The sequence below is a fragment of the Epinephelus fuscoguttatus genome, linkage group LG8 (assembly GCF_011397635.1).
Source record: "Epinephelus fuscoguttatus linkage group LG8, E.fuscoguttatus.final_Chr_v1".
In the NCBI taxonomy this organism is placed as follows: domain Eukaryota; kingdom Metazoa; phylum Chordata; class Actinopteri; order Perciformes; family Serranidae; genus Epinephelus; species Epinephelus fuscoguttatus.
The window spans coordinates 36,731,597-36,757,421 of NC_064759.1; the positions used below are offsets into that span (position 1 = coordinate 36,731,597).

The following is a 25,825-nucleotide window of genomic DNA, read 5'->3' on the forward strand; positions in this document are numbered from 1 at the left end:
GTGGAAAGAAAATAGTTCCTCCATGAAACTTAGAAAGAATAGGTGACATTGTACTGAGTGATTTAGTTCAGAGTGACAGCCTCAGAGTTTCCGGATCCTGTCACCTCAAGAACAAATAAGTATTGAATGCGCATCAAGAAAACTGAGCTGTATCAAATTTCATTTCTCCAAGAGGTTATTTCACTGTGTTCCTCTCTGTAGTCAAGGATCAAAGTACTTTACACACAGACTGCCGCTCAGTGTGACAGGTCACAGTGATCTCATCTCAGCAAGTTGAACTGACAAAAGTTTTTATTTGACATTTCAGCTGAGAAAAACGGCTCTGAAAATGGTTTTGGTAAATGGAAGCTTTCACAGTATAATAATTGTATTTTTTTCCCATGTTAGTGGGGCGACTGTAGAGATGGCAGTGTGAGTAAATCCACCTTTTTGATTCAGAATGAGATATCTCACTAACTATTGGATGTGTTTTCATGACATTTTGTGAAGATTATTCATGGTCCTCAGAGGTGAATCTTACTGACTTTGGTTATCCCCATACCTTTCCTGTAGCGCAGGAATACTCAGATTTCTTTGCCTGGGAGCAGCCCCACACAGGTCAGGTGTACGCACGGGTGTTTCTAGGATTTAAGGACATTTGGGCTTAGTGTGCACCCCTGGGGTGGATCCAGTAATAATGTGGTTGCTGCTTGGCACTTGAATAGAGTAATACACTACAGAACAGCATTCAGTGGCTTTATTTCAGCTACTTCAACAAATGTAGTAAATTTAAACTGAAATACTGTTAAAACATGTTCAGACTTAATGCGTCTATTTAAAAAAACTCACTTTCATTCTGCCGCTGCACCACGATCCTGCTTACTCAGAAATATCAACATATAAGCTCAAATCATATCATTAGTGATAGAGATAATTACTCAGCGAGCTGGTGAGTCTAAAGCTTCATACTGATTTTTAAACCAAGGTGACACATGATGTGGGATAAACTTCTTGGTGGAACTGCTCTACCAGACTGACAGCTGTCTGCAGTGTTATAAAAAAAGGACATGCAGAGGTTTGATTCTGCACTGAAGGGGACTTGCTTGATGCTGTGTGATATTTTAATGTGTGGGCAGAACCTAGATAGTCTTGGATAACAAACTAATATCCAACCAAGATTTAGATTCTGACACACATGCTAGCTAATGTGATTTGAAGCACGCTTTGATATGGACTGAATCAATGAGGAAATAAAACAGTGAGTCTGCCGATGTAAGAGTGAAGGGACAGACAGAAAAAAAGGGTTTGCTGAAGAAAACCTGCCAGTGAGCAGATTAGGTTGAGTTAGCACAGTAACAAACACAAAGTTGAAGTAACCTCTCTTTCTAGAACAGAAGACCCAGGGTTTCCCTCATCTCGGGTAAATTAACTTAGAGTTTTCACCAAACCTGCTTATTTAAACTGGTAAAAACACTGAATACAGGAGTTTCATGTGAAATAAAAATCTGTTTTTCTGACACTGCTCATCCTGGAGGGGCTGCAGAATGCCCCTATCTAGAGTCAGTGTTTGGTTTGTCCATTCTGGGCTACTGTAGAAACATGGCGGTGCGACATGGTGGACTCCGTGGGCGAGGACCTGCTCCCTATGTAAATATAAACAGCTCTACAAGGTAAGGAAAACATGCCGAGTCTTATTTTCAGGTAATTGCACACTAAAGAAAACATACTTAACATGGAATTTTCCATCTCTTCCAACACATCCCCCTAAATCCTGCACACTAGACCTTTAAGTTCAGAGTGAAATATTTGGTACAGCCATTCATGTTTGCTACATTCATGTAGAGCTGTTACTAGGTTAATATTTTTTTAGTCTAATACTTTAGATGATGACCAAATTCCTGAAAGGCAATAATATTCCCACTACTTAAGCTGCAATTTGTGTTTAATGCTAACTATCAAATTAAATATGCTAATTTGTAATACTAATGGACTGGTGGCATGTTATTAGCATGCTAACATTTAGCTGAACGGCCCACTCTCAAAGAGCTGCCAGTTTTGTTTTCTCTGTTAGTAAGATCTGTTGCAGTATACAGTACCCTACAGTACAGTCCTACTGTTTATGATTTATATTACCTGTATGCTTTCCCTTGCAATATAAGATAAAGGGCGGTTTGACAGGATGGTTACTGTGTAAAGCTTTTCTAACTGGTTTAATTTATGAGCATTTTTGGAATTAGGGTCCAGATCAGGGGTAGGCAACATAAAAATACGGCTCAGGAGCCACATGTGCCCCTCTCCAGTGGCTCCCCTCAGCTTTGACGATCAATAACGGTTATGTTTTTAACATTTTAATTTTCATTTATCAATCCTGTAGGCCTAAAGTGATTCTGACATTCTTCAATTGTACAAAATGTGTAACCTGTACACCAAATTTAAAATTCTGCAACCAAAATACGCATCAATCGTCTTCAGCCTGGCACCTTTTCCTCTACATTTTGCCAAATCTCAATAGCTGTAGCTACAGTCGTCTTGAGTCTCCCAGGCTTGGCGAGCCATGGAATCCAAATCCAAAAAAGGAAGAGTTGCACTGTTTGCCTTTACCACCAACTCTGCAAAGTTAAAGTTCCTTATCATCAGAAATAGCCCACTGCAGTGCCACCTGGTGGTAAAACATATTAATGAATGCTCATTTAGACCCATTTTTAATGTTGACAGGCTAATTTAGATTTAACAGGCTGAGTTAGCTTCATTATAAGGCTTACTATGTTTTGTGGCTCCAGATAGATTTTTAAAATTATTTTTGGGCTCTTTCAGTGGTGAAGGTTGCCGACCCATGGTCTAGGTTTTAGCATTACTAAAACTAGAACCTCAGCGATACTGGATCTTTGAGGCCGATATCACATTGATATCAAAAAGTTAGAAAAATAAGATATTGATTTTGATACTGATTTGCATTTTTTTTCCCCATACATGCTTCTCTTCATACAAAGGATTCCATTAATTTATCTTGTGGAGAATTCTGACCTACACAGACACTGAGTGGGATTTTATAATTGAAAAATAAACTTAGTCAGTGCTTTCTCTCATAACAAATTATGTAAACACAAACTACCGCTAACATTTCTGCACGGATGTTTCTTGTTACCTACGGTCGAACACATACAGGATACAGTATATGTGCATTAAGCTAATATAGGCTGAACTTTATCGGTCATGACATCACTAAAACCACAACATTACGATTAAGCAGACACCACAATAATGCTTGCACACAATAAATTGTAAATTTAATTCTTGCCTTTTAAAGTTGACCAAAAAACAGAATCCTGTGTTTCCAAAACTGCAGTCACTAAATACAGGATACCATACAAAACCTACAAAATGCAACAATTACAAACAGTTTGTTCAACAGATAACAATTGTACAGTATAAATTTATACAATACTGTTTTGTTTTTATTTGGCACTTGACCACAAGATGCTATTTTGTGTTTTAACAGAAATGTTACACCTGACGTAGCTTTTTTTTTTTAAAAAAAGAAGAAAAAAAAATCATAAAAATACAATAAAAGCAACACATGGTGAAGGTATCGTTGCAGCAGTTGTGATTCTCGGTTTGTTTGTCTGCATCTTTTTTTTTCTTCTTTACAATAAAACAGCAGTTATTTAGTAAAACATTCAAAGCTTTTCTAATTGGAGAATAATACAATAACTGAAACGGTCTCTCTGCCCTGCGGAGGGCTCGGGTACATTCAGGGGAGGGTCACACTGGTCCTGGCTGAACTGGCTTAAAGGGGTACTATGTCTATTTTCAAAATTAGATATTCCTACGGTCTAAGACAGTCCAAAAAATATTAGTGAACATAAACTACTCTCTTAACCAAATCTAAAAACTAGAATGCTAAAAAAATCAAATTTGTGATGTCATAACGTGTAAGGTTTGGAGCTGCTACAGTGACAATGAATTGGGAAAGATGTTCTAGATGACAGAGAGCACCCAGGGGAAAGGTTCTGAGTATATAGGTACATGTTCTGTTTCAGAACTGAGAACTCTACAATAGCAAAAGCTGAATCACTCTGATGTCACGCTAACAACAACAATCACTTCCGGGTAGCGAATCGGCAAACTTGTTTATTTCTGCTGTCATGTTCAGTCATAACTGTAATATTCAATGAGTTATAGTTAAACAGGGTGGTCCAATATCTGACATTTCTGTTGCTTATTTTGTGTACTGTGTTGCTTTGCTAGCATCTTTGATAAACCGAATGTACCAGCACAGAAGCAAAGCAATGTACTGCTGTGAATGGGGGCCGCAGCAAAACGTTTTTTTAGCCATGTTATAAAGTCCCATGCACAAGCTGATTATAGCAGCGGTAGATCAGTTACTCCCCTGTTCCTTGAATTAAAATGAGTGGCATTTAGATAACAGCTTCAGTTCCTTGTCAGAAAAAGCAGGAAAATATTCGAAATATAATAAAAACTGAAACTGATACAGATTCTTTTAGGTGGTTAAAAACAAACTACAAATGGCAGCATTTGCTCTGCGTTGTTTCATTTTCTGTATTTGATGTGAGGATTTTCTTTGTGGAAGTAAATATAAACATTGTGATTTCATCTATAAAGCTCAATTGGGTATTAAAAAAAACCCAGTCCACAAAATCAGGCTCCCATTCACTGTCTATGGAGCAGCTCCAGACTTTATTCTGTATGACATCACCAGTGTGAGGCTTACTTCGCTGGTTTCTGGCTCTGAGAGAGAGAAGCTCATGCTCACAAATAGTGATTAAACTTTCTTAGGCCAAGGAAATAACATATTGAGAATTCTTAAATACTGTGGTGGTTCCCCTTTAATGACCTGAGGCAGAGCTTTTTCTCTTTTCTTTGACAGCTAAGCGAGGGCAAAAACGAGGGAGAGGAAGTGACAAACAAAGTGTCTACTGAATCCTTCAGTTTGAAATAAATGGGAGTACTCTTGTTAGTGGGACAGCAGACTTATGTGTGACCAATAGCATGTCATTTATTTTACATAACACTGTAAATTGTGTTCATGCTATTTAATTGAAAGCGTACTATAGAGGACTGTTGGTAAAAGAATTCAGTCCTCTCTGTGTGTGTTTGGCCCCATTACAGATACAGCTGGATGGTGATTTGATTATTGAACTCAACTGAAACAGAAAAAAAGCTTTCGGCTCTGACTACACAGCATCCCCATTAAAAAGTGTGTCTTCATGTGATTGTTGTGCGTGTTGGTCTTCAGGTGAACCGTTACATGTGTCAGCTTTGGCAGTCCATACGCTGTCAATAACACTGACTACTGGTAGCACTAACAATGACAATACTAACGTACAGAAGCGAGCTCAGAGCTGGATGGGCGACTGGCCGTTTAGCCACTGATATCCATAAACATACAAAAAACACACACATGCGCTAAGTCACATGCATATGTGTTAATTAGCCTATGCACCCCTGCACCCAACATGCGGCATTTAAAAACATCTAAAAGTGAAGGTGAAGAAGTGCGTCTCTGTTCTCCACCTAGTAAATGTCAAAAAAAAAGAAACTGGTTTGCATGCTCCACATCCCGCAATAGCTTTAACAAACAAAACAGTTGTTTTTTTTTTTTTAATTATTTCACAACATTTGTTATGAACTGAGCAATCTGAATTTGCTTTACAAATATCGGTGCACTGTAATATATCTACACTGTACTCAGATACTTTAAAGACTAGTTTTCTATCTTCCTTTAACTAGAGTGCAGTAACACACTGCCACTCCAAAACCCTCTGTGTCAAATTCTTCCTGATATGAAAAAGCACTGGAACAGATGATGGATAAAGGGATGGGTTTCATTCTTCATTACATCAGTGAGACTTCACAAAATCAAACTACTGATTAGGGCGCGTATGCATAGTAGCATAATATTACATGTTCATGTAATTTTTTGTCCCAGCACAAAATATGAAACAAAGTCTATCAAGTTTGCAAAATACACAAACACACGTACACATTCTCACAGTAGAAAAAGAGGAAACTAAAAGCGGTACTCGATCTGAGTGAAGGACAAACTTCACAAGTCCTCTCTGCAGATTAAATAATCTCACCTACAGTATGTCCTGTTATTCAACACCATCATGTCGCTCTCTCTCTCGTTGTCTCATGCACACACTCTGTCTATGATACATGTTAGAGTGACGGAGGCTCGGTGTCGCCCCGGCTGGAGCCTCGAGGGGCACAGAGGGCCAAGCAAAGACACTGATACAGAAACTCCAGTTTATACTGTATATATACAACCTACTGCAGACCTTCTTTATACTCTGACGTGCCTATAGGAGAACTGAGGGATCCTGGTCAACTACAATCAGTGGGGTTTGGTGATAACCTGATGAGGGTTTGGGAAAGTCTTCAGGTTCAGTCTTTTTGGTGGGAGTTTGGAGGGTTTATATAAACAGCTCAGGGTGGAGAACTGGAGAATTTGGCTCCTGTGCCCATTTATGATGTCCTCAGTGCATGTTGAAGGCCTGTCTTCTTCATCGTCATCAACTTGTCATTCTTCATCGTCAGTCTGCTCCATAGTGGAGAGTTAAGGGCATTTGGAGTCACCCAAAGAAGCACTGCGACGAGACAGATGAAGGCAAACAGTCAGGAAACAGGTCACCGTTAGCACATGGTTTGCTTTATGATACAATAATACTTTTGTTTTACTAACAAAAACTACACAATGCCAGTGACAAAAGATATATGTCTGGTTTTGGCTACTCCAGTGAATTATATCACTGACAAATAAAGGTACATCTTAACACTGATGCATATAAAAACCCAACATTACCATAAACAGTTCTTTAATTCATTTGCTACACTGGCCATAGGCCTAATAACACAACCAGAGACACCATGGGATAAACGGTGCGGGAAACTCTGTGACAGCGAGAAAACGTATTAGCCTGAAAACCAGATGAATCTGTGAGCTAATGTTTTATTTGCTCTGGCAGAAGCGTCTGGTCCCCTTGCCATTTACAACAGGATTTCCCCTGGCCAGACCGTCTAATACGGGGCGATTTTGATTCGATGATTGACAGAGTGCTCTCTGCTCTGTCCAGTGCAAACCAAAAGGTTAACGAGACTCAGATCACGCTGTCAAACTAGCCCATGCAGATCGAATATGAATCAGGATTGTTACTGCATTGCCTATTAAGTATCCTCATTAAAAGTCCAGTCAAAACAAGAAAAACCTTTACTGATGAATCCTCCAAAATATGTCTACAGTGCAGGAAGAGGTGATGTTCCTGTTACATTCAGAGAGACTACAGACATCTGCCAGATGACTGTTTGCTTTTCTGTTTCTTTTTATATTTCCATCTTAACTACAAAATCACTTTATGAATCATTAACTTCTGACAACACACGGCAGACGACACACTCCGGCCTTTCTGACTTACACTTCCCAAATTCATCAAGAGCTGCTGTGTCCTAGAGTTTAGTCACAAATGAATATGTGTTGACATCAGAAGACTGTCAACCTGTAAAAGTGTCATCAACACCCATGGAGCGGCAACACAAATTCAAGAGTTAAATCTTTAGAAAAGAGTTTAAATTTTGAGAGAAAACTAAGGTTCTTTATAAAAGTGCTTCAAAAATTGGTAAATCCCACACACGGGGGCTTTAAAATAAGAAGCATCTTCAGAGCATCAACACCTTCAACAACTGCTAAAAAATAACAGGCCACCTCCTACAAAGTCTCTAATATCCATCCACGAACTACAAATAGTCACACAGCCTGTGACATCGTGGATGACCCATCCCACGTCCTGCACGGCGCACGCAGCCTCTGAATATCTTCCCTCCAGCAGGCATGCTCACTGCCTGGGAGGCACAACTGATCGTAGGAGAACCACCTTTGTTCCTGAGGCTGAACCTCAGCCTTCATACTAATGGCACTTTCTGAAACTGGCTGCAGCAACACCAGCGCACTTTCACTAACTCTCACCTCGCTGAACTTGCTAAAACGTTCAGAAAGTTTAGCGAACTGACGCCTTCACTACAAGCTGCACTGCAGGTGAAGATGCTGAATGTGAGCCTTACAGGTTGTGTTCATGCCTCAGCTTTAGAACTGTCCGGCGCTGCTGGGGTCGCACTGCAACAGACGGACGATGGAGGGGTCGCTCTTCGCTCCTTTGATGAACTCCTCCAGGGAGAGCTTACCTAAAACATGAAGAACACCAGCACACTGTTAGAAATTATGTTTTTGTAATTCAAATTTCAATGCATAGCACACAAGCGAGGGACAGTAGCGAGACAGGTATGATCAAAATTTTTTTTAATTATCTCTTGTGCTAAAAGCGATTCTTCAGTATTTCTTAACCTGGACTCTATGTTCCAATGTTTTTGTGTTGAAGTGATTAATGAAGACAATAATTTCTGAAACTTGTCCAGGCAATTGCACACCATGAATGTATGTCCATTAATAGTGCTTCTTTTCGCTACTGACAGACTCAGACTGTTACTAGGAGTGTCTGATGACATTACAGAAAAGACCCCAATAAGAAATGAAATGCTTTTGTTTAGCTATCGCTGGTCTGGTCTGTTTGTTAGTGTGTGTGTAACCAAATCTTCCCCAAGGAAAAGTCTTGTTCTAAAATCAAGCAGACTTTTATACATTGTCAAAATCAGCTTAACATTCAGCCATAACACTGAAAATCCTTAAGATAACGCTAAGCTGCACATTCTGTACTCCAATACGACAAACTCTTCCTGGCACTCCTCTCTCCAACTCTTTGTAACGTTTCCATTGCTGTTTTCCTGCAGCAAATCACCTCTCCCGAGATTTCAGAACAAGACTTTGAACAAGATAAAGAAAAACGTTTAATTTCTCTGTAAGGTCCTTAGTGTTAGACACTTCTAATGACAACCTGAGCCTGTCTGTGGCAAAAACACACATTTTTAGTGGACATAAATTAAAGGTGCTCAAGTGCCCATTAAAGGGATAGTGCACCCAAAAATGAAAATTCAGCCATTATCTACTCACCCATATGCCGAGGGAGACCCTGGTGAAGTTTTAGAGTCCTCACATCCCTTGTGGAGATCGGCGGGCGGAGCAGCTAGCACAACTTATGGCATACGGCGTCCCAGACTAATGTCCAACAACACAAAATTGAATCCACATAGTATCTCCATACTGCTCATCCGTAGTGATCCAAGTGTGCTGCAGCCGCGACATAAAAAGTTGTTTCAAAAAACGTCATATGAACTCTGTTTTTAGCCTCACTGTAGCCTGTAGCTCTGACTGCTTCTCTGTGCTCCACGTTCACGTGTGCACGCCTGTGCGAGACCAGCGAAAGCAAATGCAAAGCAATGCCAACGGATGAGGAAAGTCTTTGCTGCTCAGACTGGGAATTGGCGATGCCTGCACTTGAGAATCTGGACATCAGTACTGGTGAGAGTGTTACTCTTCAGAGACCGTGCATCACCAATCACCCTGAGCATGCACACGTGAGCGTGGAGCACAGAGAAGCAGTCAGAGCTACAGGCTACAGTGAGGCTAAAAACAGAGTTCATATGACGTTTTTTGAAACAACTTTTTATGTCGCGGCTGCAGCACACTTGGATCACTATGGATGAACAGTATGGAGATACTTTGTGGATTCAATTTTGTGTTGTTGGACATCAGTCTGGGGCGCCGTCTGCCATTAGCTGTGCTGCCCGTTGCCCCCGCTGATCTCCACAAAGGGATGTGAGGACTCTAAAACTTCACCAGGGACTCCATCAGCATATGGATGAGTAGATAATGGCTGAATTTTCATTTTTGGGTGCACTATCCCTTTAACATTACATTGCAGCCTGTTTGGCAGCTGCAGTGATGTTCTCAATACTTGACTGATCACATAAATTGCTGTCTCCATTAGTTAAGAACAAAATGAAAACAAAAACACATTTAAGGTTCCCTTTAAAATAAAAATGAACCACTGCTGTATTATACTGTGAAGGAAATATTTAGTGATGATATATAGCAACACACTGTATGCTGCTTAATAGTGCACAAAATTACCCCTCACTTTAACACCCTATGGAGGTGACTGAGAAACAGTGCAGTCAGTATTTAGTGACACTGACAGCAGTATGGTGTGTTTTAGCTCTTCACTAAATGTGTTCCTGTTGGATCTAATTGGCTGAGTTACCTATTCTGCTGCAACATGTGATGTACACTCTGTGCTGCACAGGCTGATAAGGACCTGTCCATGTGACTGCAATTCACTGGTGAATCACTGGTGAAAGCCTTAAATAACCTTGCACCCGTTCACCTTAGCAGTCAGCGTGGGTGGGAGATGGCTGGGATTTTTGATTAAGTTCAACCCAGTTAAGGGTTTTTCATAGAGTTTTGGTGCAATTACAACAAAAAAACACACCTGAAGGCAAATTACGTATGATTCTTTGTAACTGTCACCTTCGAGACCAACCTGAATCGGTGCATCCTAGTGATGTTCCCTTTCTCACCAACAGGTGGTGGTGTTGAGACAGCTCTTCTGTCCCCTGTTCACCCACTCCACAGTCTGAAGATGCCTCTCTAAGACTTGCTCACTACTCGTGATTCTCATCAGAAGACGCAAAAGAAAGACAGCACATTTCCATGTCCAGGTCAGCGCACTCCCTCTCACTTTATGTTGCCGTCTTTGTTTGGCTGTCACTTTTCTCCCAGTTCCCCTTCCCTCCTCTTCTCTCTTCCAACCCACTCCTCTTTTGCTATGTCTTCTCTTTCTACCCACACTGCTCACTAATTCCTCATTGTCCATCTCCGTTCTTCCCATCTTGTTTCTGTGGCTCCTGTGCTCAGGATAACCGCTGGACTGTCTGTGTTGCATGAATGCTCTCTCTGAGTATCTACAGCACAATTGTGTGTGACTGAAGTGTGTTGTGAATGACTAAAATCACAGGTCATGTGTGAGTTGTGTTGTCAATGAATTGCTGCTTCATCCTGGAGGGCTCTACATGTGCCTCTGCGATAAAGGGACCAGGCCGCTGTGTACAATGACAACAGCTGCTGGCCAGCTAACCAGGTGGTGGTGACAAGCTGTTCAAAACATTTGCAATTTAAATGCCTGGTGTGTCCCATTTCACTGAAACCAATAAATAAACCCATCAATAAACCAATTCAGGTGCTTTTTAAATAATTATTTGGCATCTTAGAGAGGCAAAAGAAAGGCTTTGTATCTGAGGGCAAGTCACAAGCTAGAATCATAAGTGTGAGCAAATACCTGATGGCCATTTCCTTAACCCAAAATGACCAATGAAGTGTTTAGAAATCAGTTTAACATTTGTCTTTACCATCGACCTTCTGTTTAAGCAAAACTGACCCCTACTACTACTGTATTACTACTACCCTGCTACTAGTGAAACTACCCCACACTTAAAACTGCAGCAGGTGAGGTTAGGCTACCGTCTCTGTTGGTGTCCATCTGCCTGAAGATCTTCTCTGTCCTCTTCTCAGGTGTCGACTCGTCCTCAGGCATCTTCATCACAGAGGACACCATCTTATAGATTGCCTATAAGGGGACACATGTGAGGTCATATAATTAATTATCAATACATGGGTCTCTACACCTTTTATTTTCTAAACTGAAGGTATTGTACAGTAGCACCAACTGTTGCATCTAGGAATGTTACACCTATGAATGTCCACAGCTGCCTGACTGTATCTAACTCCAGATGAGATTTTGGGAGTATTCATCTTTTATTTTATTAATGTTGGAGCTCAAACTCCTTGCTTCAATGTTTATTAACTTCGTGAACCTCAATGAAAATAAAGAGGAAGATTCACATGGACTGTTTCATCTTAAAAGACATTTTTTGTAAACTTCTTGTCTACCTCTTATAGGCCTTAATAACCTCTTTCTCAGTCAACTTCTTACTCAACAATGGGAGTCCTAAATGAAGACACTATTATCTGCCAGTGTTTGAGCAGTTGTGGTTATTTCACAAACAGTATTTCATGCACTTTTTTGGTCTGTGCTCTTTTTACTAGTTTAAAGGGTGGGACTCAGCTGAAAAGAGGCGATGTCACATACTTTCATGCACCAATCAGGATTAGGCAACGTTTGAATCAAAATGTGACAGCTGTGGGGTTGTTTGCACATGTTGCCAAATCTCATCTACCACACCCACACAGTCTGATGAAGCAGACTGGTTTAGTTTGTGAGTATTAGACTCTCAGTAGACAATGATCTGCACTGCTATAAACAGTCATGCCTCTAAGGTCCTCTCTTAGTGAACGATATGTGAAAGTTATAAATTTACTGAGTGTGGTTTTTATGTGACTGTGTGGTAAACACTATGCTGCCATTTTGGCTAGGTCTGTCTTGTAGAGGAGGTAATGCATCTCAAGAGACTTCCCAGTTGCAAGTTGCAAGTCTGTCAAGTGATGTAATCGGGCCCAGAAAGACTTACAATATGAAAGAGATGTCTGTAAATCAGTGGATAATTTTATATATGTATATATTTTTCGTCACAACCCCAGCAAAATGACTGATTTCATATTTGAAAGTCTAGAAGAGTTGCAGGAATAAAGAATTTTATCCCTATTCAAGATAGTGGAGTGGCAAACTGGACGTTAGCTTCTAGGCTGATGAAGTCTCTAGTGTGTCTAAATGCAGGAGATCTGGGTAATATTATACCCCGGGAGTCTTTTTTTTTTTTTTTTTTTTTTGGCTCCATGCACTACTAAGCAAGTTCCATAGGAAGGAACGGGTCCTTGCCTCCACCACTGTATCCAGTTCTCTTTATACCATCCATGGTCTACACAGCATGGAAATGGATCTCCTACATCACTTGTATCTGTCTGCTCTTTTTACACAGCTTTGATGCAAACTACAGCTGGATCAGGTCCCGACTGAGGATGCACTGATTGAACATTTTTCACCAATAACAAATAGCTGCTGATACAGAATACTGATACCTGTGTTCCATTTCCCCTTAAATTTAAAAAAACTGCACACCACTCTGTGTGAATCTCACTGGGATCATTTTTATGTAAGAAAACATGACGTCAGGGATCACTAAGGTGAGAAAAACTGAGCCCGCTGCTCAACATGACTTAATCAATATAACTGATAGATGAGGCACAATTTTTTTGTTGTTGTTGAAGGTATACTATGTAATATTTTCCCTAAAAACAACGTATAGACAGAAGTAACACAGAAGTAATCACTCTCAATCATCACTTATGACCCACTAGAAGTGTGTGGCGGTGTATTTTTCTACAGAGACTTTGCCCTCTGCCTGGACTTTCTTATTTTCTGTGTGCTGGACATTTATGGCTGTGTACTCCTACAGTGTTCAGGTGAAGTCAGGGCTTTATGAAAAAGGTATCGACCAGGTGCCAGATCGTAAGCAGCAGGCATCCAAGAGACCCTGCGCCTAAAAAAAACGCATTGACAGTGAAGTGAAAACACCAGACAAGAGTGAATCTGAGGTTGGCTCTTACTTTCACCTTCCTGGTGAGCGTGGTTACAAATAATAGCTGAAAATCTTGCATTGTATGCCTTTAAGGAAACTGTATGTTATATGGATTTGTCATATCAGTGTTGATAACCAGCTTAATAGGGTGAGTATCTGCGCTGATGGAGGCATGTTGTATCAGATAGATGCATCCCGGGTCTAAGCTACACAGAAGAGACTACACAGAGTATTTTACTCTCGTGTGATTACATTTCTGTGGTTTAGGTAGGGAAGGGTGAAGACAAACATACACATACACAATCCCTCACAGACTATTTATCAGTGTTGTGTCTCCTCTGCTCTCTGTTGCATTTCAGGCTGTTTGGCAGTAAACAGTGAAATCACAGCCCACTCTCTCAGTCTCTAATAAGGGGGCGGATTTGAGGGGAATGGGAGCTGACATGTGAACAGAGGAGGGCTGATTGTGATTACAGTGCAGCGCAAGCTTTAAATAGGTGCTGGTTATGCCTCCGATTACACGGTAGCAGGGCGGCTCAGCTCCTGGGTCATCGTGGAGCTGAGGAACAAGCAGAAGCCATAGTTAATATCAGTCTTCCTTTCAGTTTGGAGCTGGGTCTGTTATTAATCAAAATCTTTCAAACTGCAGTGAGCGTTTAGTACATTTAGCCAATATTACATGTTGGGGATTTAGCTGTCGGTCTAATCCAGAGCAATGCAGCGGAATAAGCTTAAATTTCTAAATCCTAAAATTACAAGCAACCAATAAGAAGTGAAACGATCTGGAGCTTATAGCCCTCACAATATTCCAAACTACACACAGTGCTGTGAAAACAGTTAGAGCCAAAGAGAGACAGAGAAATTGTCTTATTCTTCTGTGCCACAGAGCGCCACTGTTGTCCAAAAACTATTAAAAACACATCAGTGAGCCACACTGTTGCACTGGATGACACGTTCCGACATCACCATGAACACACACACACTGTAGTTTCCTTTGACTGAATCCCACATTCACAGTCCTGCTGCCACAAATACTCACCAAAGCACCAAATGTGTGAATAATCACTAGTTGACAACTACTCAAGAGCCATTTTCATGCATATGCATGAGTTACGTTTAATCTTCATAACAGCAGCTAGCCTGGGAACTAGACAAATCTGCCAGCTCATGTTTCATTTGCAACGGCGGTTTACTCTTGCAATGTCAGGCTGAACAGCCACTACAGTGGACACTAATTTACAACACTATAGGGAGGAACCTAATGTCAAGTAATTGTAAGTGCAATTAAAAACCATGACAACCAGGGCGTCGGGAGTATAGTGTATAGTGCCGGCGCCCCATGTACAGAGGTGACGCCTTGCTGCAGCAGTTGCAGGTTCGACTCCGGCTTGCAGCCATTTGCTGCGTGTCAACAGATATTACTGAAGTTCTCGGCGTCTGATCTGTCCAGTCCACCTACAGAAGAAGACCTATTCTGCTCATTTTCAGGCTCATACTTATATTTTAGGTTTTTATGTCTTTGTAGTACAGTCTGCTTTGATTGGTCAATGTTTCTGAGTCTTCCATCATAATGTAATGGAGAATAGTGAAACTTTATTCCATTATAAATCACCAAAACAAGCTACTAAACACAACTAGACATGTTCCAGCAGGAATATCATGCAAACCAAGACTACATGTTTCCCTTATGTTAGCATCTAACTAAATTACAATTAATTATGCATCCACTAAACTGGACACAATGTATGATCAGTTATATACATATCATGCAATATTCAATTTTGAAAAAAACCTCTCTATAATACAGCTGGTTACTGTTATTACTATTGTTGTGCGTTACAAAAGCAATATTTTGTGCAACTATTGCAGAGCTTGAGGGCAGCTTATGATCGACAGGCCTACAGGATGAGTCAAGCGAGAATGCTGACAATAACAGTGATGATGAATGGCCGCCAGACATTTTTTTTTTTTTGCAATAATGACTAGATAACTAGATAGCAATAAAGCTGAGAATGTTGAAAGACATGGCTTCATCTTGTGCTGGTCAGTCTGCACCAGTTTTGGATCCCTTATGCAAGTAAGAAAACAAAGTGATCAGCATTACAAAGGATGAGTAGATCTCATGGATGAGCCATTGCTTTTTTTTCCCAGAGTAGTATATGTTAATTTATTGTATTGTTATTGTTTTTACAGAATTAAAATTTCATTTTTTCCCCTAAGATTTCAGATTATTGACTATTCTGTTCATTCATATTAATTGCACATTGAAACCTAAACTTGTTAAAAAACATGTTAACAAAAGAGTTAAAAATCCTGACTTGATGAAAAACAGATAATAGTACCCAGCAAATGCAAACAAAAACAGATTTCTGTCTTTGGTAGGAACCAATGGACTCAGGTCGGAGTACCACAGACAGAATAGTGAAGTCAGAAAGTACTGAGAAACAGACGAACCCTGTTGGATCTTTTCATGAGCTTTGTTGGAAAAAAAAAAAAGACACACACACACACACACACACACACACACACACACACACACACACACACACACACGTATATATATATATATATATATATATATATATATATATACACACACACACACACACACACACACACACATACATATATATACATACATACATATATATGTAAAAAGAACACCTGCCTTATCCTTAAACACAGCCACTCTTTAGAAAGCATATTTGAGTGGTATTTGGTGTTCAAAATATCAGGCAGACTAACTCTCCTGCATTGAAAGTAAAGCCAGTGTTATTTAGGTTTGATCCTTTCTTCCCCTGTAACCACAGACCATAACCTTCGTCTTAATTGGCCGTGTCTTTCTGTCTGTTTCTTCTTCACACACGACACCCTGCCAGCTGGTGTATCCTGCCTGGCTGATTGTCTGTCTCCATCTATCTCCCCTCTCACCTCCTACTAAGGAAACAGTACACATATTTAACAAGGAAAACTACCTGAACATCGTTTAGTTGTCTTGCACATATGTATTTTTACATTTTAGACCCACGTCATCAAGCTTCAGAAGTCGAAGCAGCATCCATGCTATAACCTGAGTGCCATGGAGAAAAAAAATGGTTCTTTCATACCCTTTCAGCAGGGAGCTTCCAGACAAGAGGACAACACAGTCTCCTGTGGAGCCAGAAAAAGCCTGCACCACAGTTCAGTGAGGACAGATAGAGGGAAAAAAAACTGCATAGCTACTGAGCCAGGACTACTACCTGGCCGATTATGAATGAAAGTGAGAAGGAAAGCATCATCGCATACATGTTATTAGCTTCCCTATATACCCTAAAGATATTAAATAATACAGAGCAAGTCAGGGAGGCAGAGTTTAGGAGAGACACTAAGGGACGAGTGAGGGAGGTTGTTCACTTGTTGAGACTTATTTGTGCCGATGGAGCCAGCTGAGCGCCATTTGAGTCGTCCTGCAGTAATAAGCACACATACACACCATGCACCTTGTGTCTCCCCTCACCTTCACACAAAAGATGAATACGTTTCCCATGGTGACTTTATCTGCCTGAGCAGTGATCTATTCATCTAACTGGCTATTCTCTTCAACCTCACTAAATTACCAGTATGAATGCTCTCTCCCTCCTTTTTTGCCAATCCAGACAATGAACTTCCCTCTGCGCCCATCCGCTCTGCTGATAACGCCACGTTTCAAATGAAAGGTAGACAGAGGTTAGATATCAACTATTGGTAAGTGGATGAGACACTTTTATCTTTCTCCCTGAGTTCAGATTTTGTTATTATCTGAGGAAGATGAGCTACGATCCATCTCATTCAATTACTCCCACAGCAAGGCTAATTATGAGCATCACCAGCATTTACACACTCTCTGCAGGAGAGACCATTAGCTAGCTGGAGTGAGCCGCAGCTCTCAGTCACTACGGCAAATGGAGGTTTGTGAATAGAAAACATGGAGACAACTGTGGGGACGATGACAGGCTCTTGGATGAAGCATTTGCAAGTGATGGTCACAAAAATACTGCTGTGGTGTATAATATCCTTTACAGAGAAAAATGCTGTTAAACCGTGACTAAAACAGTAAAATTACATTTCTAAAAACATAATTTATTCATGTATTCAGTGCAGATGTGGACACGAACTGGCACATGCTTCTACACACACAATCAGGGGTCTGTATATGCAGATGCATTCCAAACAGCATACTCCAAACAAGATGTCGGTCTCATAACAGCATGAGGAGGAGCTCCTTCATTTTTTTGTATCTGGCTACACAAGAAGTAAAAGTCGAACAGTAAATGCAACAGCTGAACAATAATGGGGCTGTGAATGGGGAACACAGTACATGGAACAACTATGTGGCTTGCTTTCCCAGTGCATGCACAGAGTCCTTAGAGTGCCTATAGTTCACACATCTTGGGTAGTATTCGCATGGGCAGATGGCAAATTTTACATCACGTAGACCCTCATGGCTAAGCGGTTGCAGAAACCACAAACTGCCCTTGAAGGTGTACGACATAGAATTGTCATCTACTGCTTGTAAACATAGCCAGCGAAAGGGAAAGACAACCACTAATTCATTCTGGTTTCGGAGTTTTGTCCGCTTGGTGTTTGGTCTCATTATATTTGTGTTTTGTTTTTTTTTTTGGCGGTGTCTACGAGTTTTTGTAGTTACTGTTGTATAGAGTCCGACCTCACCTGCAGGCTCCACCCAGGAACGTCTGAGATTTGTTGTATACAAACGATGTGGGTTTTGTTAATAATTGGCAAACTTTCTGGGGAAAACCTGGTCTTATTAGGAGAGACGGCATTCATCCCACTTTGGATGGAGCTGCTCTCATTTCTGCTCTCATTTCTAGGAACCTGGCAAACTTTATTAGTAATTTAAATCCCTGACAACCCAGAGTTGAGATCAGGACTCAGAGTCGCAGTCCTAAACGCTTCTCTGAGCTTCTAGTTCAGTTACCCAGCCATAGTTTTAATAGTTTTATACAAACGGTGTCTGTCCCCCGACCGCCTAAATTATCTAAATCTAAAATTAAACAAAGAGGAGTTGTGCATAACAACCTCATAAAAATTAAAACCTCTTCTGTGACAGAAAGACAAAACAGGAGAATTAAATGCGGACTGTTAAATATCAGGTCTCTATCGTCTAAAGCAGTGTTAGTAAACGAATTAACATCAGATAATCATATTGATTTACTCAGTCTCACTGAAACCTGGCTGTGTCAAGATGAATATGTTAGTCTAAATGAGTCCACTCCTCCCAGTCATAATAATACCCACATTCCTCGAGGCAGCGGCCGAGAGGGGAGTTGCAGCCATTTTTAACTCTAGTCTGTTAATCAGTCCTAAACCTAAACTAGATTATAATTCATTTGAAAGCCTCGTTCTTAGTCTTTTACATCCGACCTGGAAAACCTCGCAGCCACTTTTATTTGTTATAGTGTACCGTGCTCCTGGCCCGTATTCTGAATTTTTATCTGAATTCTCAGAGTTTTTATCCAGTTTAGTTCTTAAATCAGATAAAGTTATTATTGTAGGCGATTTTAACATTCATGTCGACGTTGATAATGACTCCTGGCTACCGCGTTTATCTCATTATTAGACTCCATTGGCTTCAGTCAGGGTGTACATGAACCTACTCATTGTTTTAACCATACCCTTGATCTAGTTCTGACGTATGGAATTGAAATTGATAACCTAAAAGTCTTTCCACAGAATCCTCGCTATCGGATCATTATCTGATTACTTTTGATTTCTTTACTCGATTACACGCCACTCAGCAACAGTTACTATACTAGATGTTTATCAGATAGTGCTGTCGCAAAACTTAAGGAAAAGATTACTTCGTTAAATTCAATACCAATACCTTCAGTAACAGAGGTTTCGTGCCGACTTTAACCTCTCCCGAATTGATCATTTTGTTGATAGCACCGTAGGCTCGCATTAACAACGCCGACTCTGTAGCTCCTCTTAAAAAGAAGTTAAAAAAGCAAAGAAAGTTCGCTCCTTGGTATAACTCTCAAACCCGTAAGTTAAAACAAATATCGCGAAAATTTGAAAGGAATTGGCGATTAACCAAACTGGAAGAATCTCGTTTAATCTGGACAGACAGTCTCAAAACTTATAAGAGGGGCCTCCGCAATGCCAGAGCAAACTATTACTCAGCTCTAATAGAAGACAATAAGAACAACCCCAGGTTTCTTTTCAGCACTGTAGCCAGGCTGACTGAGAGTCAGAGCTCTATTGAGCCTTGTATTCCTTTAGCCCTTAGCAGTAATGATTTTATGAGCTTTTTAATGACAAAATTCTAACTATTAGAGGCAAAATTCATGACCTCCTGCCCTCAGATAGTACCTATCTAACCTCAAACACAGCTGTAAAATCTAATATATATTTAGATTGCTTCTCCCCAATTTCTCTTCAAGAATTGACTGCAGTGATTTCTTCATCCAAATCATCAACGTGTCTCTTAGACCCCATCCCAACTAGGCTACTTAAGGAGGTCTTACCTATAGTTAACACTCATATATTAGATATGATCAATATATCCTTATTAACAGGCTATGTACCACAGTCTTTTAAGGTAGCTGTAATTAAACCTCTACTAAAAAAGCCCACCCTGGATCCAGAGGTGTTAGCCAACTATAGACCAATATCTAATCTTCCCTTTATGTCAAAGATCCTTGAGAAAGTAGTCGCAGACCAGCTGTGTGATTTTCTCCAGGATAATAATTTATTTGAGGAATTTCAGTCAGGATTTAGAGTGCATCATAGCACTGAGACAGCTCTAGTTAAAATTACAAATGACCTTCTGATTGCTTCAGACAAAGGACTCGTCTCTGTACTTGTTTTATTAGATCTTAGTGCGGCGTTTGACACAATTGACCATCAAATTCTGCTGCAGAGACTGGATCACTTAATTGGCTTAAAAGGTTCAGCACTAAGCTGGTTTAAATCTTATTTATCTGATCGTTTTCAATTTGTTGACGTTCATAATGAACCATCCTTACGTACTAAAGTTTGTTTTGGAGTTCCGCAAGGTTCTGTGCTCGACCAATCCTGTTTACTCTATATATGCTTCCGTTAGGTAACATCATTAGAAATCACTCTATAAATTTCCATTGTTATGCGGATGATACTCAGTTGTATTTATCAATGAAGCCAGAAGAAAGCAATCAATTAACTAAACTCCATAATTGCCTTAAAGACATAAAAACTTGGATGAGCACCAATTTCCTGATGTTAAATTCAGACAAAACTGAAGTTATTGTTCTTGGCCCCAAACAACTCAGAGACTCTTTATCTGATGACATAGTTTCTCTAGATGGCATTGCTCTGGCCCCTGCCACTACCGTAAGAAACCTCGGAGTAACATTTGATCAAGATTTGTCTTTTAATTCTCATTTAAAGCAAACCTCACGGACTGCATTTTTTCATCTGCGTAATATTGCGAAAATTAGGCCTATCCTGACCGAAAAGATGCAGAAAAATTGGTCCACGCTTTTGTTACCTCAAGGCTGGATTATTGTAACTCTCTATTATCAGGTAGCTCTAGTAAGTCCTTAAAAACTCTCCAGCTAATTCAGAATGCAGCAGCACGTGTACTAACAGGAACTAAGAAACGCGATCATATCTCTCCTGTTTTAGCTTCTCTGCACTGGCTCCCTGTAAAATCCAGAATTGAATTTAAAATCCTACTGTTAACTTATAAAGCTCTAAATGGTCAAGCTCCATCATATCTTAGAGAGCTCATAGTGCCATATTATCCCACCAGAACACTGCGCTCTGAGAACGCAGGGTTACTCGTGGTCCCTAAAGTCTCCAAAAGTAGATCAGGAGCCAGAGCCTTTAGCTATCAGGCTCCTCTCCTGTGGAATCATCTTCCTGTTACGGTCCGGGAGGCAGACACCGTCTCCACATTTAAGACTAGACTTAAGACTTTCCTCTTTGATAAAGCTTATAGTTAGGGCTGGCTCAGGCTTGTCCTGTACCAGCCCTTAGTTAGCTGACTTAGGCCTAGTCTGCCGGAGGACCCCTCTATAATACACCGGGCCCCTTCTCTCCTTCTCTCTCTCTCGTATCCTATTACTGCATCTAGCTAACCCGGCCATTCTGGATGTCACTAACTCGGCTTCTTCTCCGGAGCCTTTGTGCTCCACTGTCTCTCAGATTAACTCATATCACAGCGGTGCCTGGACAGCGTGACGTGTGTGGTTGTGCTGCCGTGGTCCCGCCAGATGCCTCCTGCTGCTGCTGCCATCATTAGTCATTAGTCATACTTCTTCTGTTATTATACACATATGATTATTGTCACACATGTATACTGCCAGGTATTAATACATACTTTCAACATATTGTACCGCAGTAACCAGAACTATAACTATAATATTATTACTTCCATTAATGTTGTTGTAAGATACTGTCATTACCTGCATATCTCTCTCTCGCTCTCTCTCTCTCTCTCCCTCTCTCTCTCTCTCTCTCTCTCTGTGTCATATGGATTACTGTTAATTTATCATGTTGATCTGTTCTGTACGACATCTATTGCACGTCTGTCCGTCCTGGAAGAGGGATCCCTCCTCAGTTGCTCTTCCTGAGGTTTCTACCGTTTTTTTTCCCCCGTTAAAGGGGTTTTTTTGGGGAGTTTTTCCTTATCCGCTGTGAGGGTCTTAAGGACAGAGGGATGTCGTATGCTGTAAAGCCCTGTGAGGCAAATTGTGATTTGTGATATTGGGCTTTATAAATAAAATTGATTGATTGATTGATTGATTAAAATGCATAACAATTTTTGCATGTTCAGATGCCTTTCTGTATGTCTGTACTGTACCTTATATATACATTTATTTTTTTTGATGCATACACAGCGGTTTTTAATATGTACCATTTGTGATGGATTGTTTTGTGTTTGTTGTATTTATGTAATAGACATGCACTGGACATAACTTTGCTGTCTTCTTAGCCAGGTCACCAGTGAAGAAGAGATTCTTATCTGAACTTTTATCTGGTTAAATAAAGCTTAAATAAAAATGAGTGAAACATGTTGGCTGTCATCAGCTGCTTTCTTTGTTAGCTGGACAAAAGATAAAAAGAAAAGATTTAGCTGTTTTTTTCCATGGGCGTTTAAACATTGTAGGGGGTTCATGATCTTTACCAATCAACCTGAACACATGCAGCATGGCCAGATTTTGCTGGCTAGTGAGGATGTAGCTATCAAGCTTGCTAGTGTTTGCTAACATTAATGCCAGTAACTTGGGCTACTGTAGACACCTTAACCAGAAGGTTATTTGTTATCTGTCAGCAGAAAGGTTTCATATATAAACAATGAAAACTGACAGTGGAAATTATTTCACTTTTACCAGAACCTCCTCCATACATCATATCACTCCTGTTCTCCGGCAACTTCACTGGCTTTCTGTTAAATATGGCATTGATTTCAAGATCCAACTTCTCACTTGTTTGGCCATATATATAATATATAATCAAGCCCCTTCCTCCCTGTCTGAACTACGTCATATCCACACACCCTCTCCTACTCTAAGATTCTCTCCTGCAATCTAACTCACTTCACCATCTGCCTGCTTGACTACCAATAGGCTCTGGAGCCTTTAGCAGTTCAGTGCTTCTACCCAAAAGCTAACAGCAACAGACTTCTTGTCAGGATATGACTGACAGTTTATTGGATAAATAGAAGAGCAGGAGAACCACACCAAACAGAATCCCTGCCCCTACAACATTTGTCTATTTACACAAAGTAAAACAGAGAATCTCAATCTATTAAGAAACACAAACCAAAAGACGGGCAAAACAATCATGCTGAAGCTGTGATTTTGGATGCAAATCACGTCTTTGCATTTCACACTGTAGCTCTTTGTCATATTTCTGAATGATGATAATTTTCAGTTGCCAAAATTGTTAGATAAAATGCATCCCACGTACAGTTTTTATTAACAGACAAAATAAATCCCATGGAATAGCTAGACAAACTTGAGGGGTTTAAAAAAGTTACAACAATTGATCCTGAGGGGTGCATAAATGTCTGCACCAGATTTCACAGCAATGTATCCAAGAGTTGTAAAGACATTTCCCTCAAATTCATAAATGCCAACCTCACAATGGCTCTAGAGATCAGGGATCACCAAGGTTAGTAGGCTCCATCCTCTGGGGACCATCAATGTCTGTACATAATGTCAGTGCAATAGTTGAGATATTTCTGTCTAAACCCTTGTGCTGGAAGGATTGACTGAAATTTCCATCTCTTGAGCCACACTGCTAGCAATATACTTAGCATAAAGGTCAATGATGTGGAACAGGAAACTTCACTCACCACTTAGTTATCACTTCCCTCAACCTTAACGGTACCAGCACTACATCAGTAACAATACTGAAGCTTGTGAATGTTGCCTTTAGGCTGAGGAGGTTGGTATGTCTGGGCGTCTTTGCTTCGTCTGCTACCATTATGACCTGTTGCCAGACACGCAACAGAAGATGGATGGATTTAGCCTTTCAAGATCCACCGGCCGATCTGCCTTCTGATTCCACTGAACACAGATACTGTGATCACACTAGGCAGCAGACTTTACTCAAAGACTTTGAGCTCAGGCATCATTTTAACTTCAGTAGTTACTTGCAGAAGTCACTGCTACCTGAAAACTTTTCTCTTGAGTCTGCTTTCTCTCTGCAGAGGTGGGTGGCTTTGAACCGGGAGAGTGAGCCAGCCAAATGCAGAGAGGGAGTAGATAGACATGAGGATAGATGAACACTGTGTGTATGTATTAGCGCTTCTGTGTATGTCTGAGACAGAGAGAAACTAAGATGGCCCCAGGCTCTTTGTAAAACTGCACTTCAGCAAAGAGGAATGGCATTGTCTAATTTAATGAGTAAAATACAAAGCTCCTGTTCCTGCATTTCAAAAGCCACAATCAAACTTGAGTTAGAACTGCAATGCTGCGCTTTATATTAATGGTGGAAATGGACAACATTTCTGAGCCCTTAACAAAAGGCAGCTAATTAACCACTGCCATATACACACAAGGAAATTTACTGAACAGTCACAACTCACACGTATTCCCTCATTAAGGGAGAACTATCAACTTTTCAACACTCTTCTCATTTTAGTCACTTAAATGGATGAGTCCGACACACAGCCAGACATGAGCGTCTGAGTCATTGCCTTCTATTCTTTTGTCCTTGGGAACAGCACCACCTTTTAATGGAAAGTGGGCAGAGGGTTTGTGTCATCTAGTGACAAACTGAAGTCTGAATCACTGCCGTCTTGAGGTAGGGAAGCTAATTTAACCTTGAAACGATGATACGTGGGCAAATGTGAGGATAGGTTAAAGGGATAGTTCAGGTTTTTCGGACATGAAGTTGTGTGAAACGCTGACCATCTGTAGCTCTGATGTGACGGTGTCACTACTGTCAACGAGCCTCCTGCTCTGAGCAATGGCCCGTAGGTTACTGGAGAAAAAGTAGTTCTGAAGATGTACGGGGGACACATAACCAAAAGGTTTTAAGCTACAAGAAAGTATGCATGTGTTTTGTTAGACTATTTCAATAATTTTACAACATCCCCACATTACGTCACACCTTGCTATCAATTGGGACTATTTTCTGGCCAGTATCACTGCGCCGTGCAGGCCCGCAAGACAGCACGCCAACAGAAATCAATAAGACAGTTCATCACCACGCCGTGCAGGTACGCAGGATAGCAATGGCTAACCAAAACTTCATCTGCTGTTTCCAACAGAGAACCAGTAGGCTATTATTAGTGAGGAACAAAAAAACACTGATAAACTACCTGCCTAGCACCATTAGCAACTAGTTAAACTATGGTTACTCAAAAACAGAGCTAAAAGGACAGTGAAAATTTACATTCATTAGGTGGATACAAACATGAATGCAAATGTTGCTCCATATCTGCTAGATGTGTAAATAAACAACTAGCAAATTAGTTATATCAGCTTTATTAGGTGATAATGTGTCAATGTTGTGTTTTCTGGTTGTTTCCGCTGCACCCCAAGTGGCCAGAAAATCAATTAATGCAGGTCTATGATTCTGATCAACGCTGCTCCCACGTCTGTCCTTTATATCACATATTAACTCTGGGAATGACTGAAATCAGTACTGTTATTTTCTGGACACACCAGGGTTTGAAACTAAAAAACTTAATAGGACAATCCACCCAAGGAGAGGCAATTATTGCTGTGCCTGCATTCCACGTACAACAGACAAATATCCGCCCCACAGGGCTAAACCTTACCATATGAAACAGGTGAACATGACATTTTTACCTCCCGGCTGCAGTCTTGCTACAGTACAGTTAGCAAACATGTAACCACACCACATCCACAAATCAGGACCTGACCTGGCCTATAATTACAGACTGCTGCTGGGCAGTGCAGGCAAA

General features: G+C 40.5%; 1 protein-coding gene across 4 annotated transcripts in view; it reads right to left on the minus strand.

Annotated features, from left to right (window-relative positions):
- Positions 1–3,732: 3,732 nt before the first annotated feature.
- The window catches only part of LOC125892824 (neurocalcin-delta A), a 94,214-nt gene continuing 72,121 nt past the window's right edge, over positions 3,733–25,825 (minus strand). For all 4 annotated transcript variants that reach the window (XM_049583094.1, XM_049583092.1, XM_049583095.1 and 1 more), the window contains 3 exons: positions 11,408–11,513; positions 8,059–8,178; positions 3,733–6,590 (listed from right to left, as the gene is read on the minus strand). In XM_049583094.1, the coding sequence (XP_049439051.1) occupies positions 8,081–8,178; positions 11,408–11,513 (204 nt within the window). In that variant the 3' untranslated portion in view covers positions 3,733–6,590; positions 8,059–8,080. The remainder of the gene's footprint in view (positions 6,591–8,058; positions 8,179–11,407; positions 11,514–25,825) is intronic.